The 18,928-nt window shown below is 38.6% G+C and overlaps 1 protein-coding gene across 7 annotated transcripts in view; it reads right to left on the minus strand.

The window, feature by feature from the left end:
- Positions 1 to 18,928, minus strand: part of CREB5 (cAMP responsive element binding protein 5) — a 256,077-nt gene that overhangs the window by 166,053 nt on the left and 71,096 nt on the right. For all 7 annotated transcript variants that reach the window (XM_018075808.1, XM_018075801.1, XM_018075805.1 and 4 more), the window contains one exon: positions 8,574 to 8,746. In XM_018075808.1, coding sequence (XP_017931297.1) covers positions 8,574 to 8,746 — 173 coding nt within the window. The remainder of the gene's footprint in view (positions 1 to 8,573; positions 8,747 to 18,928) is intronic.

Raw genomic sequence — 18,928 nt, forward strand, 5'->3', positions numbered from 1 at the left:
AATAAACATGCTTAATGCTGGGAATGCTGAGAAGAACAACATATCTCTAAACAAACACTGAATGGTTTTCAAGGGAAATTGTGGATTCCTCAATGTATACAATGATCCCAAAGATGTCAGGTTGGATTTGAACCCACATCAGAGATCTTTAGGGACTATTGGATGTGTGTAATCACTCTCAAAACCACCATGAACTGAACAATTGGTTCAGAACAACTGCTCTGCTAAGTTAGAATTAACATATCCGACTTCTAACCAATTCTAGAAAATTCTCAGTTGCTTGAAGAAGACTTACGAAGATCAAAAGGAGCACCAGAAGTATTTCTGTGTAGGATCATTTGATGCTAACCATGCCTTTTTTTTTTTTTTAAATCTCACCAAAAAAAAGCAAGAGATGAGGGAACAGAAAAGTATAAAGACACAGGCAAGACAGGTTAGAAAATGAACAATAAACACAACTTTTTCTTGTATCCCATATGCATATGTGTACACATTGCATTTCAATCTGTAGGGTTAAAAAAGAAGAAAATTGCTTTGAGCCCTCACATTTACAGCAATAGTGAGCCTGGCTCGTATAGTTAGAGAACTAGATAAAAGTAACATAATATTCAGAATTCCCCAGGAAGTGCATTCAATTCTCTTAATACTGTCAAATAAGCTAGGGATTTAGATTTCGCTCATTTTGAGAAGTGTTCACTGCAAACATTTTATTACCTCAACAAGTTTTATGGACCCTATCAGAACAGCTGCGATTCACTTCACTTGCAGCAGAGGAAACTGGTAATAGCTCAAAGATTGCTCCTTTCATTTCATAAACCAATTAGGACCTGGATCCTATGACTGGAGTAACACAACCCCTTTTTTTACTGGCAAAATTCCACTTCATTTATGTGAGCTCAGAATAAACGTCTCTGTTGGCAGAATACAGATGGTCATAGCAGCAAATGTTTCTAAAATACACTCTCTAATTTGTTCTTTCTTCCAAGGAACACTCTTCCTGCACTCTCAATCTACCTGCAAGTTCTGTCTAGCCGTCAGTGCCTTGTTCAGCTCAGCAATTTTTTGCTGAAAAGTGCTGAGAGAATTTAAACTTATGATTTACCATATGAAACTTTGTTAGAAGGTCTCTAAAATGACAAATTTATTTAAATTATTTTTTCCTTCTAAATCAAGATTAATTTCATTTTTTTAAAAGAACTAATTTTCATGATGTTGTCGTCTTAGATTTATCTATGCCCTTGATTTAAATTGTTGGTATTTTGGGGTTTTTTTAGACGGCTTTTTTTTTAAATGTGTATTTGGCCTGTCCATAAGTATAAACAGAACTATATAGTCCCTAAATGGGACTATACTGTACCATTGATTTTGAAAACTCAACTCATCAGTTAATAAGGAGGCCTACTTTTATAGGTGGTAAAATAGGATCCATATACTTTACACATAGTCTATAATTTCCCCTAGGCATTTTTCTCTGAACTATAGTAATTGGTTTTCATCCAGGCACCAGATTAAAACAAACAAACAAACAAAAAACACAAAACAAACAAACAAAACCACAAAAATACCAACAAACAAACACCAAAACAAAACAACAAACAAACAAAATTTCCAACCATTCAAAAAAAAAAAACACTGGCGAGACAAACCATGTAAAATCAATGTGTTGTCTGTTCAGTACATCAGTGCCAATTCCCTTCTTGAAATAGGTACAAACATAACTTCTCAGTGAGCGACTGAAGTTTTATTAGAGTTGTTTGTCTTCCCTTTTTACTCACTCATTATAGCAATTGTGCCACACCCAGCAAACCTTTAAGCCCATCTCTGAACTGATATGGTGTAAGAGAGCATCCCAAAGCTTGCTATTTCTCTGGGACCTGTGAATTATGCTCTTAAATGAAAAGAAATTAAAAAAAAAAAAAAAGCCTTACAACAACCTAAATCTGTATTGTTCGAGTTAGAGTTTTACTGTGGCTTAGTTACCTGTCAAACAGGCTGACACTTGGATAAAACACATACTGGAATCATGCATCAGGGCATGTTAAGTGCAAAGCCTTGATGAAGAACAGAGCTATGTGATTTAGCTAAGCAGAGAGAGCTCTAATGAGCTTTTTCTGGTCTAGGAAAGCTTGATCTGTCATATCAAACCCACTGCACCTCTGAGATCCTCTTCCATCCAAAAATGATTTTACATCTGTTTTAGTTCAAAAAGTCATATAAATCAGAAGCTCTGCCTATAAATTTTGATTACACCTTTAAAGATTTATACAGTGTGTATTAGATATATATATATATATGGGAGGTATGTAAGAGATATCAACCACTAAAATTAAGGAATAAATGCTAGATTCTTCAAGTTCTGTATATCATATTTAAGTCCTATTTATGACTTTCTCTGATGTGAGAGCCAACCAATGCCTATGAAAGTTCAGTATTTCTGTTCATATACAGTTATGGGTGCAGTACACTATTCTGACATTTCTTTCCTATAGTTCTTGGGTGGGACAAGCTTTTCAGGACAGAAAGATCATGATCCATTTCTTAGAAACAACTTGCATGAGAATTGGCTTGAGTGTGGTTTTGCTGCCTATCTCAAACAACCATCAGGAGAGGGCTGGTTTCCCTTCATAATGAAAGACTACAATCCTAATGAGAGTCAGTGATCAGTAGATCACACAATGTCCCTGATACTTTTTTGTGTGTGTGTTCTTGCTGTGAGAAAGCAACATTTCTAACAAGCTTAGGAATTCTGTCAAGTAGAAAATATGAAGCACAAAATACTGTGTTCATTAATAAATTTAATCAACATGTATAACAAGCGCATAAATTTCAAGTAACAGTTGACTTAAGTCAGATAAGAAACACACTAAGCTCTCTCTATTCCAGGTTGACAGGCTATTTATTACCTAGCTAATGATCCTACTTTCAGACTCCCAAAAGTCACCTTGATATAGGTTGGTACTTTCCAGCCCCAAACTAGACCTTACAGTAAGAGAGAGTTTTTGGAAGGCATGGGAGTGTGTGGCTGGGGATGGAAGAGAGAAGTTGTGAACAATCACCCCTGTGCCTGACACACAGACTAGTGCTGTTTGCTCTTTTTCTTCCTGACTCAGCAGTGTCAGGAGAGATTGAATCAGTAGCTCCTGAGCACACCGATGCAAACAAGAGAGGAGGCTGGGGAGCAGACAGAGCTTCTAAACATCACAGACAGAGCAGCACAGTTTGATCTGCAGATCAATGCGTGGACCTGGGCAGCAGCTTGCTAAAACGGATGAACAGCTTGAACGGATCCATCTCATTTTCTCCCTCATCACCCTCTCTATTAAATGTAAGCTATGAGACAACTTGTTTCTGAGAAAGACACTCTTGTAATTATTTCCTATGTAATTCTGAGCTTCCCAGAGGCTCGTGGCTGCGCACAAGTGGCTTGATGGAATTCCGTGTTAAGGTTGGCCAAGGTAGTAGAAAGGACTATAGAAAACATATCTTTGCATAAACAGAAGAAAAAGAAGCAGGAACATTAAGCAGCAATTAAAGCCCAACTTTGAGTATAAAGACAGAAAAAAATAAAATTTTGACAGAATGACACTCTCAGATGCTCTCTCTCTTCCCACCAATCCCTCTTCCTCCCCGTCCAGTGATCTAACTGATGTTCTTACATCCTGCGCAACCAAGACTGTGGAATGGACTTGATAAAGTGACTGAATGGTCATTTGATACTTCATCTCTCACTGCACATTTCTTCTCATCTCACAACACACTGCGGTGCTTCAGTTCAAATACATAAGTTGGAATGGAGGCTTTTATCTCAGATTTCCTGGAAAGGGAATTAGCCCTTGAATTTAATAAATGCACATCATTCCATGGCCTCTTCAATGCCACACACTCCACTAACTTACTAGGAGCTTAAAGAGAGACTTTTTCTTTTACGTACAAAGGTCCTTCTCAGTCACCGACCTATTTCAAGTGCCTTCCAAAACTAGCTTCATTATGGAAGGGCTTCTGCCCATGATTGTCTCTTATAGGAGTCTTTTCTGTTTCATCAAGCTATAAAGGATGATAGCAGTATTCTCTGAGAACTTAATCAGCAGTTGCAGTCTCAGATATCTTGCACTACCATAAAAACCCTGTGCTTGCCACAGAGATGATCTATTATTTCGCCCCATACTGAGGAGTTTAAGACTGAGAAGCTTTTTTTCATTTTCCAAATTGCCAAGACCAGTCACAATGAGTCTGCTCTTCACTGTGTCACCAAACCTCTGTTAGTCCCATTACAGGTAGTTTTCCTGACTACTCCATTTCCCACATCCCTCTGTTTGAAAAGCGTTAAACCCCATGAAAAGACGATAAACTGGACCCACAGAGAGACATATGGCATCATGAGAGAGAAGAGAGAGGGACAGGAAGACAGTGCAGAGATATTAAAATGAATGCTGCATGTGGGGACTGAAAGGCTGTTCTTCTGCTAGTGCCATGCTTCTTCAGTACATCAAGGCACCAGAGACATCTTCCAAACCCCTTTTGTTGCCTTCTCCTACCTGCTTGCATTTCACCAAATGTGGTTGAAATTTTCCCCTTCTGATGCTGTGCCAGAAGACCACCTTATCTCATTAAAAATGCTCTAGAACACTAAAAACAGATAATCTACATCACATTGTTAGTGCTTTATGTTCACTTTGAAGCCTGAGTTCACTGAAACTCTCTCTCTCCATTTAGTACAATGTTAACAACTTGCTGCATCTGTGACAACCCTCAATCCTCCCATATTCTCTATGAGCTGCAGAGCTGTACCAGTGAGTTTCAAGATGGAATAATTACTAGTTATGTCCAATACTAGCTTGAAAAACTAGTTTGAAAGGAGGTTACCTTCTCCAGGAATGCTGAGCTGTTAGCTTGCAGCTACCTGCAGTATTTGATAGTCTGAAAAACACATCTTTCCTAGCAAAAGATGTGTCCAGATAAAGCAACCAGCACACTGTGTTGTGACCAATTTGTCTGACCAGAATTTTCACACATTGCTATATACTCAGTCACAGAAAAATGGAGTTATTTTAAAAAAGAAGACAAGCACTGCTATTGTACAGCTTAGTTCAGAGTCCCATATCTCAAGCTGATTCAGCTTATCTGCTCTTCTATACCTATGACAAATGTATGTCTTATATCATTTTTTCTTCCCTTCCTCCATATGCCTTACTGCTTTCCCTCCATGTATCTTATCTCAAAATGATGTGCTATTAATCAGCCAAAGACACCCTTCACTGCTAAGTGTTCCTCAACTGATTTTTCATCGGCACAAGTAGTTACTAGTTACAGCATTCCTCCCACATGCTGAAGCCTTGGCGGAGAGAGAGGAGGGATGGCAAGGAGGTTAGAGACTGCCTTAGCAAATAAATACTATCTGAGCTGCCATTTTGCTGTAATGGTAATGTTGCTCTTTGTTCTCAACAAAATACACACGATAAGAGGGAAGTGAGACTGCACTCAGTCTTATTTTTAAAGTTAATAAACTTCATGCTCTTCTCTTTTTTTGACTAATCTGGCTGGATGCCTGTTCAGTAGTATCTGAGGCTTAATACCTGAAACAATGTGTATATATGTGCTGTGCCAGTAAGGCTTGCCCAACAATGCTCATTCTGTCCTGTTTTCCCATGCATTGTGTCAATATCGCACTTTATATGCAAGACCCCAGAGTAGGGGATAGGAAAAAAGAGAGGCATGGAGGGAAGGAGGGAGAGGGATGGAGGGAGAAAGAGGAGAGATGAAAGTAGGGAAAACTTACATCCCTTGGGAATGTCAGCTGCTATAAACTCGCCCACTCCTCGCCATGAAACGAGCTGTGTGCGGGCACAGGTGGGTCCCATTCTCTATTACTAGAGCCCAGCCTATGAACAGGGGCTAAATGAAGACTTTCATTGCTGTTCCCTGTTTTCATTGGAGTAAGGCCATCATAAACATTTGCAGGTGGCTTGGCCATAGTCTGACACTAAAATATTTGTGGTTGTGATAAAAATCAGAATATTGCTACAAGATGGTTCTATATAACCTTTAGGGCTTGATCCTGTTCTTACAGAACTCAATGAGAGTTTTACCCAATTGCTCTCTGAGGGTTTTATTGCTCATTAAAAAGCATATTCCCTGGAACAATTCTTCATGGTAAGGACTCATCTGCCCTTTGGGATAGCTTCGGATGATTTAAAAAAAGGAGAACCCAATCAAAACTCACTGATTTGAGCACTTCAGAATTTGGGCTTGTTAAACAGCTGAACCATCTCAACTTTGTAAGGCCAAATCGAAAATACCAAACTTTGAAGAACTCAAATATTTTCTGAATCCATCTGGATTTTTCTTCAGTTGTCTATACCAAAACCATTGTCCAGTCTGTATTCCTCATGAAAGAGTCTTGGATACAATTCTTAGCACATTTGGAAGGATAAGATGAAGATAAATGGAAATGACAAGATATTCTCTTTGAAAAAATAAAACACACCACAGAGAAAAGACTGAAGGAAAAGAGGACAAACAAGGATGCTCAACACTTTGGCAAGTAAATGAAGTCGAAAATGTAGCAATTATCTCCTAGGACACACCATGAACAAAAAACAAAACCTCCTAGGAAGAGGGAAGAATGGGGAACAGAGTATGTTGGGAGTCACACCATAAGTCTCATTCACACACCAACTCACACAGAGACTAAAATGCTTGACAGTTGCTTCCCAATAAAGCAGCTTTAGACTCAGACTTAGGAAACGTTTGTGTGTTTCAGTCACAGGGAAGAATTAAGATATGTCATGACAAAATTTCCCAAATGACACACACCACTGACTAGGAAAAGGCCTTTTTATCCACAACCCCTCTAACTCTGGAGATTCTAATCACCATGGCCCCAAACCAACACAAACTTAAAACCTGACTGACAGGGTCTTGCAAAACCACACGCAGTTTTTTTCTCATTATATGGAAACAATTGTTTGGAAGCCAAGTACAGTCCCACATAAAACACCTCACCACTGCGTATTAAAAGTTGTTTGGGTTTTTTTAATGTTTTTAATTAGGATTATAATTACCACTAGACCTATTAAGTCACAATTTGAACAGGAGTTTAATCATCTTTAACGCAAATAATGGCATTAGTTAATGTTTTTCTTTCTAAAACTGTAAAAGAAAGTGTTTCTTCCTCCCTCCCTCTCTCCCAACCCCCGTCCTCATTCTGTCCATGAACAGAATGAGACATATATAAGACAAACACTTTCTTGGATTCATAGGCAAATTGTATTGCACACGAAATCTCAGTGAATACTGTGTTTTGTTAATATGTAACACATACAAAGGCACATCTGTCAAATATGTTTACCTGACCTATCCTATCAGACTTATGCATTAAGAACCAAATCCTGAAACAGTAGTAAAAATGAAAATAGAGGAGCTTGGCCAGGAGCAAAAAACTGGAGCAGCAGACGGAATCCATGTTCTGTGCATGACTGGGTAACCCTTCCGGAGAGGTCAGTGCCCTGGGCCATCCCTGCTACCATGGAATACATAGAGCCTGTGGCCTACATCCTCCCCCAACCACCAAGAATCTTGAAAGAAAGCACAAGAATAACTGGATTTTGAGTTTTCAGTTTTACTCTGAAGGGACTGCAAGTTGATCATCAATTATTTAGATGATGACTGGAGACAGAAACTGCTTTTGCACCTACCATATAATGGATGTGACCAAATTACAAATTATAGATAATAAATCTAGACTGCTGCTTCTTTCTTAGTCCACTAATATATCTTTTTATCCATACATTTTCATGCGTAAAACCCCCCAAATTCTCAGAGCCATGTGATGAAAAACTATACCCTCAAGCCATCTGGACAGTTTCTGTAGAATTAAAAACAAGTTATTGTGACTTCGAGAACCTCATGCTTGCTGGAAGTAACCAAGTGTACAAAACATGGATGGTTTTGTTCACACAGTTCTCTAAACATGAGCACAGAGTTGGCATTCAAAGCAATACAATAAGCATCCATACTGTCAATTTATGGTAATAAATATGGATACATAATCATAGATTGAGCAACTGTTCACAGAGATCACTGTGCCAAACTCCATTTATTTTTATGGTCTTTTTGTCTTCTAGTATTCCTTAATTAAACAGAGTACATAGAAAATAGCCCAATCCCACAGAGCACCCTGAACTCCCGTGGAAGGAAGTGAAAGGATCAGCTTCACAAACACTTTTTCTTTCCAGAGCAGTTAGAGAAACATGAACTTTGAACATAAGATAAAAACAAAAAACAGGATGGAGAATGCAGACTTCCCAACAAGTATAGCATTCTGCCCTTTTTGAACCAGAGTGTCAGGTCTGGAATAACCTGGCCATTCCCTCACAGTCTGCAACACAGGTTGCAGGGGTCCTTGCTGCATGCTGGCAGGGTCAAGTGCAAACACTGTAACCTCAAAAACCACAAGAACAACATCTGGTCCTGCATGCAGCTGAACTTTAAGAACCATGAGGGCAACATCTGGACCTACATGCAGCTGCTGGAGCCAGAGAATGGGAGAAATGAGAAAACAGAAATGGACTCACCCAATCTGTCGATTTGTGGAAGGTGCTTGTGTAATGACAGAACTGGACTGTGGAGATGGCATGGCTTGTTGAATCACAACGCTGGTGTCATGGTTTGGCATTCTTGTGTTTGTCAGCTGGTGAGATCCAGGTCCTGCCATCGCTCCTCCAACTGTGTTATGCATGGAGATATTCTGTGAAAAGAAGGGAAATGGGAGATGGCAAAAGAAAATGAAAAGAAATAAATGTCTTATCTTAGTTTTCTGTTCTACAGGAGTACAATTAGAAATCTGAAAGTATCAACAACATGGATCCTGGTAAATCTCAAGTCAATAGATCTTGTTATAATCTACAATGATAAAGAAACAAAAAATAACTATTTATACTTTCAAGGGCAATATAAACAGAAAAATACCCTCAAGTTGACTAATCACTCTTCTGTGATTCTGTCTTGTGATTTATAATGGGGATATTCAGCACATATTCTCCTAACTGAACACCATATGAGTGCAGGATACCTTGATTTACTGCATGAGTTGTTTAGTGTGTACTAGGTCTGCTTAGACTGACAAGCAAATCAAGTTTTACAGTTATAAAGTAACAAACAGTATCCCATACATCATGAAACAGCCATTTCTATTAGCCTCCGTATATTTTGTAGAGCAATAATATCCCAGAGGGTTAGAATAACAACACTGTATTTTCACATATATAACCTTTGCTTCAGGTAGTTCAGAGCTCTTAAAAGGTTCTTACAAAAAAAATTTCACAGATATCTCATATCCACTGAGCAAACAAGCCACAAGAGACCAGGATACTATTAAGGAAGGAATCATGGAATAAGACTTCTCTCCTGTTATGGCTGTACATTCAATACACACTGCTACTAAACTGCAGGGTTTGACTTGGCCTGCATTTAAAAACAAATAAAACTCTCGAGCCAGAGATAACCCACAGTGTATACATATGAAAAGTATGGTATCCTTGAGAGCATTATTTTTCCTTTCAGGCATCAACATGTGGATTGTTAGCAGCAAGAAGAAAAGAAACTTTCCATTGTCACCTCATGCTAGGCTGAGGAGAAGGGGGAAAAAAACACCTTTATATGCACACTGCCACCAAGACTCAGACAAAGCATCTCCCTCACCACTGCAATACTCAGGATTAAAAAAACCAAAGTTATATTTCATTCAAAACCCCCACAAAAAAACCAATAGATAAAGTTGGTGAGAAAGGAAATTCAGAGCTCCGATAAAATGTGGAAGACAGAAAAGGCAGACAATATGTTGAATCCTAGACCTAAAAGAAAGATTGTATTCTGATATTTCTCATGGGAAAGGAGAGCTGATAATTAGAGGACCCAAATTAAAAGCATTATCTGTCATTCCCCTCTCCCAGTTTTCATATATTTCATGCGATTTCCAGGATAGTGTGGACACAGGAATCTCTGCTTCTTTTACAGGAGTTGTTCCACTCTTCATTAGCACATAAAGAGGCAGAGGTGCTGCCTACAGTCGCATGGTTAGACCACTCACACAGAATTAAGAAGACCCAAGCTCTGAATTCCTCTTCCAGTAAATAATTTACACGTTACAAATCAGGTCTAGAAGCTCCTTATTCTCTTAAGTATTCACTTAAGGAGCATGAATTGCAAGAGGAAGCCAGACCAAGGACCTTAACCCTAATTTATCATAGCACAGTAGTATGTCATGACCATCAGGCAGTAACCTTAGATATATGGAAACTTTTCCAAAAGAAATTCTCCCTCTTCTACCACATTCCTATTTAAATGTCACTTCTTCAACAGATTACTGTTTTCTGATGAAAAACCTAGTCAGTTTAAAATATATATGTATATATATAAAAAAAAATCTCAGAATTCACACTTGCACTGACTTTTTTGATCATTACAAGATTTTGCAAAAGCAGGTCTAATATCTATCCATGTGTAAGTAAATATTTTAATGCTATCACTTCCTGAAGCTTCTCCTTTTATATCAGGTACCGGTGCTTCAATTAAAACCTATCCATATGTGATATTTACTTGTTTCAAAGTTCATCCTCATTTAATTTCTCCTTTACACTGCCTCCACAGTTTCTGAATGCTCCCAATTATTTCTGTATTGCCTGTTTGCTTTCAGTAGTATGTTTAACAGAGCAAATATTAAATTGAGGAGAGGTATACAGTACTTGTACCTCTGTATATATATGGGAGCAGCAAAGATGAAAAGCATCAGTCACCACAATGAGTTTGCTCTGCAGTGCCTTTGCCATTGCCAGCACACACGCCTGCCTTGTTTCCAAAGAGGGCTGTCTGCATGGGGCCAGAGCATCGGCATGAAACTTCCCAGGATTCAGAAAGCCTTTCTCTGGGATTTGCCCAAATTTTTACTGGACTTTTTTGTACCGTGGCAGGGCAGAACTTGAAGATTTAATATCTGATGACTGTGCTCCTAGATTTGGTATTTTCTTTTCCTTCTGTTCCCATTTTCTCTTATAATTCCAGAGCTCTCTAAGGTACGAACAGTATAAATTATGATGGGTATGGAAAATTTTGCTTGCCCATAAGACATTGTAATTGTTAGCTTACATGCATAAACTTGAAATACAGTTTCAAAGTGTTAACAATTCCCAATAAACTGCCTGTTTTCAGAAAGCAGGCTAAATAAGTGATGCATGGAAAGCAAAAGCAGAACGAAAATCTGTCAATGCAGAGATCTATTCTTCTCAGTAATGCAACTGTTGTTGGGCAGAAACTATACCTTTATGCTTCCAAGTAAAAGCCTGAGATTTCCCAACAAAACATCAAACTCAGCATGACTTGACATTCATAAGAAAAGGATTTGGCCACCTCAGAATAATTTACATTGGTGAGATGCCTGTGAATTTAAAGAGAAGTTCAAGCAAGTTCATACTTTAATGACAATACCTATGCTTTGAAAAATGACAGTAAGGTAATGCACAATAGATCTGACACTAAGCCTATCTGATCTCCTTGTACGCATCATGACATGCAGAACGACTCTGTATCACCAGCACAGCAAGACTAGGCTCGTCTTCAGAACTCCCAAAATGGCCTTGCTGTGTGGAGCTCTGCATCTGGTTCTGAATGGGTCTGGATAGGATATTAATGAGTTCCTTGAAGGCTCAACTTTTGGCCCTTACAGAAACAGGAAAAATTCAGCAACGTTGGCTGAAACAAAGACCTCCACTTTATAGTTGAATTGTTGCTTGGTTAGGCTGCTTCCGGCTCTACTTTCAAGGAGCTCTGCATGCTCTTCCAGCAGGGATCCAGAAATGACATCTCATTTGATTCCCCTTTTCGTTATCCTCCAGCTCTTAAGCCAAAGGTTAAGATTATTTGATACTAGGTGGGGAGCTCCCAGCATTCCAGCTCAACGTCTACAGGAGCAATAACACAGACTGAGCTCTCCCTCTACTTTTAACATTCCCAGGACCCATCTATACTCTGAGACACACACACGCTCAGAGTTTTCTCTAATATCTTCACAACTCTGCTTCAGCACTGGAAGACAGCATATGAGCTTATTATTATTATCTATTTTATTAAACTGAACGTAAGTGTTCACACAGGGAATAGGCCACCCTTATATCAGGAGCTGTAGAGACACAAAAGTCATCCCCTGCTCCTAGAGATTAATTTAGTGAATCTTAATTATGATCCTCTATATTAAGAGAATTTATGTCCTTTAGGACTAAGTTTCATCCTCACCCAGTCACTCCCACTGAAGCAGAAACTAGGATTATAACACTGAAGAGCTTTTATAGAAATGTTCCCCTCGCCCATGTGCTCATGCAGTACTCTCCATCAGCATTTAACATTCAAATAAATAAACCAAAAAGCAACAAACCATATCCACAAACCACTTTTAAATCAATGTGCTTATTCTCAACCTTTCCAGCTGCAAGTGGAAAGCTAACAGATCATCATCTTAACTTCTCCCCAGTTACACTTTATTTCCCATTTTAGCTTCAGACTTTGAAGAAAACATTTGAGCATTTTTCTCCCACGTGCAACCATTTAACTTTGGATAGGCAACACACTTTTTTTTTCTAAAGGCTAGAAACTTCTTGAAGTCATGCTTCCATGTTCTGGTGGAGAGGATTACACATCACTCCACAAGAACACACACCCTCTTGGCAAGCACAGCAGAGAAATTACGGATTCGCAGACACAGGGAAAATACATCCCATGACTCCAGACAGTCACCATTTGCCCTAAACTCTGTTTCTTCCAGAGAAACACCCATCCATGTCACACAGCACCACCTGTGTGACCCATCACCATGTACTGAAGTCAAAGGATGAAAACAACCGATACATCCTTTAGGACCTCTTGTAATATGAGCTTCAAACAGAGTTTGTTTGTGATTTTAAACTATAAGAGTTAGTTTCTGAACCAAAGTCAGTTTTTATTTTCCTACTATCCTTTTTTAACGGTGAAGTTTAGTAAAAATTGCAAACAACAGTTTTATACAAACTGCAGACTATTCAAGATTGGTTTGTGTAAACTTTTAGATCAATAGATCTGTCACCTATAAGCAGTTGTACATAGAGGTATTTTACAGACTATTACATAAATTCTCAAGTCAGAAGGTATTTGTCATGAAAAAATGAAATAAAAATGTAATTAATTTTAACAAAAACAAAAGCACTTTTTGCACTTTTTTCTGTTTTCTGCAAAGAGTCATTTAACTATATTTTCCTGCACAACAACTTAAAATATTTTTCACATAGTTCAAGAGAAAAGGCATAAACTTTAAAAATTATAGAGAGAAATCAAATATACAACACTATTTTAGAATTCTTATAGCCTGTTCTCTCAGTGAATATATTTTAACAAGGACAAATATTCTAAGATGATACACATTTAAATGGCAATTACATATGGACTTTTAAGAAGTGTACAGTACTATCTTATCTGATTATTGAGATCATAACTTCACAATACATGTCATACACACAAGTGTATTTCACCCATTGCACATTCTGCTTACCCAACCAAAGAACCTGCTGGCTTAAAAACTTGGAAGACACTGTTGCAAGGAAAATTATAGACTAAATGTGGCAAATAATGGCAGGTTTCAAAATTATTTTAATCATATTCAATCTCCATGAAAATTATTAAGTCTCTATGAATTCTCTTCTGACAGAAGAGAAAGATAATCTCAAAACAAAAGTTAGCAAGGAAAACACCCTAACAGCAGCCCATCACAACTGTTTCATCTGTAACTAGCATGCAAAATCTAAACTGCCATAAGCACTCAAGTAAGCCTGCTGTCCACTCAAGGCTATCAAACAGAGCAGAGGAACTAGGGAAGAAAACAGAGATAAAAAATGAATCACATTACTAATGCAATTGAAGGTTTACAGGAAAAAGAAAGTCTATTATCAAGATTTACGCTTAAAAAAAAAGAAAAAAGTTCCATTATGCAAGAGATGGAAGAGTGTAAGCTTGGTGGAAACTGAAATGCAATACCTTTTCCTCTTTTTTTTTTTAAACTGTAACATCTGTAGAGCTTGAAGGAGGAAAAGCACTAAAGTAGAAAAAAAAAAGACACAGAAAAGAACTGCTGGAAAATGCTGTGTAGTAACATTAAACATAAGGACAAAGTACTAGGAAGATCTTATTGAAGACTGCTAAAATCCATTTAATTCCCCTACTTAGCAAGAGGTATGAAGTCACTGAATGAGGCTGACACATAAAAATACAGAACCGATGCCAAAGGATCTATTCCTCAAAACATTTCAAAGAAAGGCAAATGCTCACTTAATGGCTACCTGATAAAAGTGGCACATTACAAAAAACAGCAGGCATGATATATCCCAGAATGGGAAAGGACTCTTCCCTGCCCCCAAGAACCATCCAATGTTTACTCCTTAACTGGACCCAGTCAGCTATCCACACCATGCTGGAGACTGAAAGGCCAGGAATAGTATGGGTATATCTGACTTCTTGAACCCCAGGCACCACTGCTCAGTCAAATGTTATCAACCTGATCTCCTTAGGGGTAAAAATGTAAAGAAAAATTAAACTCCTTATTCAAAAACAACAAGTAATGATAGGCAGATGGGGAAAGAGGGGAAACATTGCTCTCACTGAAATCATAAAGCTTTGAATCTGTACTTATCAGTCTCGGCCACTGGTTTCCAATTTTTTGGATCACAGACCTCTGTCAACCCTCTGAATTTCACACAGAGCACTCTGTACTCTTATCATAAATTGTGTAATTAAGGCAAGATGGTTCCACAGACCAGATGCAGATGACTTTACCACAGCTTTGCGACCACCAGCAGTTCACAGACCAGAGTTTAACTGCCACTCAAAGACTGATTCGGAGCACCACGACTAGAATTTCTTGACAAAAAAAGGTAACATTTCCAAATGTATCTATGAACTTCAGTAGCCCCTGTCCCTTTTTAAAAATGTCTTCAGTCGTTTGGAGCCTTAGTGAACAATTACCACTAATTAAAAATCAGACTTGCGTACTGGGGCTGGTTGGAGCTTTGCAAAATTTTATCTGAAATATCTATGCTGGAACATACAAGGAGACTTCCTTGTTGTTTTATGTTAGGATGAATTATTCTCAAACACAGACATGCAGGATGCTCCTGAAGAGACACAAAAAACAAACAAACAAACAAAAAAAATAGAACCTCATAAATAATCTCTTTATCCTGTTTTCTTTCAATAGCTGTTACTATGTTATCAGAAAGTCTCTGAGATACACCAAGTGATGCAAAGCTCGTCTGCTTATCTCCAGCAAACTATGTGATGTTGCTAAGAAGCATGGCACAAGACACAGGACAGACATATGAAGTGCTAAGCCAGGTGTAAGCCATCTCAAGGCTCTAGCAGTCACCACCATAACTCAGAGTCCAGAGGGCCCATTTAAGCACTACTAATCCTCTTAAGGCTGCTGCCTGAAGGGTGACAGCCCTGCACAAAATTTCCATGACACTACTTGTGCTGCAGGCCAATCTCTGGTATGCCTCTGCTTGGCCTCTGCCCCCCACCCTCCCATCACCCCCACACATCCACCCCGGACACACGGAGAGCACAGTCTCCTCCTCTGGTCCCTTTCTTGCACCTTCGCAGGAAAATGCACATAAATTTCTTCAATGGGCAAGTTAAGCCTCCCCGCCTGTCCTCTACATTGGCTACTGGTTTAAGCAAATGCTCTGACTTCTCTGATATTATGAACAAAATGAAGGATATTTAGAATTTTTGGTCTTTTATCTTAATTTTTGTGACATGATCTAATTGCAGTCATTCAGTGGTGCCCTCTAATTACCAGTAGAAGTGAATACTGAAAGATGACCCTTGTCTTTCAGGATTCCCTCCCTTCTTCCCCCACTACCCTCCTCATGCCCTTTTCAGCATGTCTGTCCAGACGATGTTTTTGATATATGAAGCCTTCTTTACATACACAGTAAGTAATATATGGTGTATACCAGATGCACCCATGATAAACTATTTACTAGAGAAAACGAAAAAAGTTATATAAAGGAATATATTTTAAAGGAGAAGGAAATTTTCCAGAAGAAACTGGTTTCACCGGAGTTTGAAAGGAAATAGCTTCTCTATGGGAAAAGATGACATCAGATTGCATGCTTATGTCTTGAAGTTTCCTAAAGATATGTCCCATTTTTCTTCAGGGTTGCTTGTTTCGTACACAATTACTTGCCCAAGATAGCCATTAAAGCAACATAGCACAAAGAGCTTCTTCTGTTCAAGTAACCATCAGTAACACCAAGTGTGCAAAGCCCAGTTTGGGTCACTTGGGGTGTTTTGCACTGCTAACACAACGCTATATCTTGCTAATTGGGAGGCTGAAAAATAGGGGGAGCATGACTGGCTGCATGGATCTACTCAGTTCTATCATTCTTTATGCAAAAGCCATAAACTGACTATTTTGTTTCTTCCAAGTTGCCTATTGTGACATTTATAAACAGGAACCTGGCAGTATGTCAATGGTGCAAACTGATTTCCTTTTCTAAATACAATTTTAAAAAGCAAATAAACGAGGTTATGCCTGCTAATGAAACATTATATGCCATGCTGCAGCTAGTTTTTCTCAAGTGTATTCTCTAGAGCAGATGGAACACCAATAAACACAAAACAACAAGCTCTTTTATAAAAAGCATGTTTATAAGAAAATACATTCTCCATAGAACTTTGTCTAAGGCAAAACTGACTTATATCTGTAATGCTATCTTGGGGACCAAACTCAGAAAACTGGGAAACTTTAAATAAATAAATAAATACATACATGCATAAATGAAAGCTCTAAGAAACAGAATTTGAAGCTCTACTTGAGTTTTTTCCAGCATTATCATTCCATTTCTGTAAATCAGACAGGGTGAACATAAAGTGGGTACTCAAAGAACCTTCTCAAAGTAGGTACATGTCAACTTTTGCAGGACAAGCAATTAGACATCCAAAAGCAGCTGCCAGATCTGGAGGCCAGTCAGAGGGTAGCTGAAAACCTGGCTTTCCTTTCTTTATTGTAAGGAGTTTTGTTTTTATCCATCGTGAAAGAGAAAGTTGGGGGGGAGGGAGGGCAGCAATCCTCCAGGAATTGCTTTAAACAAGCCTTTGATACTGCTAACTGAAGGCACTAGCATTTTCAACACTATGCAAATCATTTATAACCTGTTAGCAAATTCACAGAGACAGCACTTTGGCATTTAAATTTGTTATATTTTATTTAAAGCTTCTTTGAAATTCTCATCATTGATTTGCCTGGCATAAGTTATTGGCATCATGCATGAGTTACAGCAGTGGCTGTTGACTGCATTCAATGACCAGGATATTTTTTAGACAGAGCAGTTGGTAAAGGAGAGCAAGGATCGCAGCAACAAAACAGCCAGTGATTTTCCATTCAGGCAGTTTCAAGCAGAAAACCAGCAGGCTTAACTTTTCTGCTAAGAAGTCAAGTGGAAATGCTGCTACTCTGGTAATAAAATGCATCTCCTAAATATTCTTTTAACCCCAACCCACTGTGGCAGCTGTGCTGGGCCAGGCTGGCTGGTACTACATGGGGACTAAAACAAAAGGCTGGGAAAGGTCCAGCAGTCAAGGCCAAGGGTGGTCTCGAAAAGCACCCAGACAGACCATTTGCTACACACAAGAGATCATAAGTCTAACCAGTGGAGTGGGTTGTCAAGTGAGTTGGAAGGAAAATACAAGGAACACTGAAACATCAAGTCGGGATCAAGTTAATTCACCAGGTGTCCTGGGAAGTAATCACAAAGGCAAGTATGCAGTTTTGCAGCATCCACAATAGTTTTGGTGGATTTTAGGTTGATGTTTTGGGAGAGTAGAGCTAGTTTAGTTTAATCTTGGACTGAAAGAACTTAAATAGAATAAGGTACATCATTTTGAAGTATTCAGACAAAAATTAATAACTTTTGTAGCCATAAGAGTTTAAAAGTTAGGGTTTAGAAAGGCAAACAGACAGCTGCAAAAAAGTTAAATACTCTTCTAGCTGAGGAAAGTTCACTTCAAGTGAGTACAGCAAAGGCTACAGACAAACAGGTATTACCAGAAAATGTTCTCTGAAATATTGAAGCTCGTTAAGGAGTCTAGTTAAACAGAAACATGCTGCCCTTGTCCATATCTGTCTTGCTTTCATCAGTTGGCAGACAGGCAGGAAAAAACACTAACAAGACTAGGAGAATAACGAGAATAAACACTCTTGGAAGAAAGATAAACCAATAGTGATCCTTCTGCAAGAAACAGAATTGACCATCCATTGATAAAGGCATGCACCTTTGGTCTCAAAGCATAGCTTGCTGGAGATCTATGGAAGAAGAGCTGCTGTTAATGGGGAAAAGAACAAGTAAGCAACCTGGTGTAGAGCTGTGACATACAACTTCCCCGGACTGAGACAGCAGAAGAGATCAGAAATGTAACTCCTTAGACTCCAACAGTGTTCTGCAGATCAGGTACACTGGGAACTGCACAGCCACCCTTTTCCTCACTCTGCTACAGATTTACCGCATGACTTTGAGCAAATTACTTCACATTCTTCTGTCTTACATGTAAAGCAGGACAAATATCTTCAACAAATACAGAGTGCTTGGAAGTGACAAGAAGGGAATAGCTTTTAGAGACAACACAGTATACCTAAGAAAGCAATATAACACAGCCGACAGTGACAGAGCCGAAGGGTTTTTTTTGGTAAGAGAACTCCACAGGACTTTAGAGTAGCATGCATTTCAACCTCACAGAAATGACAACAAATCATAACCAAGATACTTTAACCAATACAGAAAATAGTTACATGATGAATACAATTAGTAGAATTACAAGGCAAAACAGTTCTTTGATGACTAGAAACAGGAGAGCA

This window comes from Manacus vitellinus, unplaced genomic scaffold (genome assembly GCF_001715985.3).
Source record: "Manacus vitellinus isolate BGI_N305 unplaced genomic scaffold, ASM171598v3 scaffold_3_pilon, whole genome shotgun sequence".
Lineage (NCBI taxonomy): Eukaryota > Metazoa > Chordata > Aves > Passeriformes > Pipridae > Manacus > Manacus vitellinus.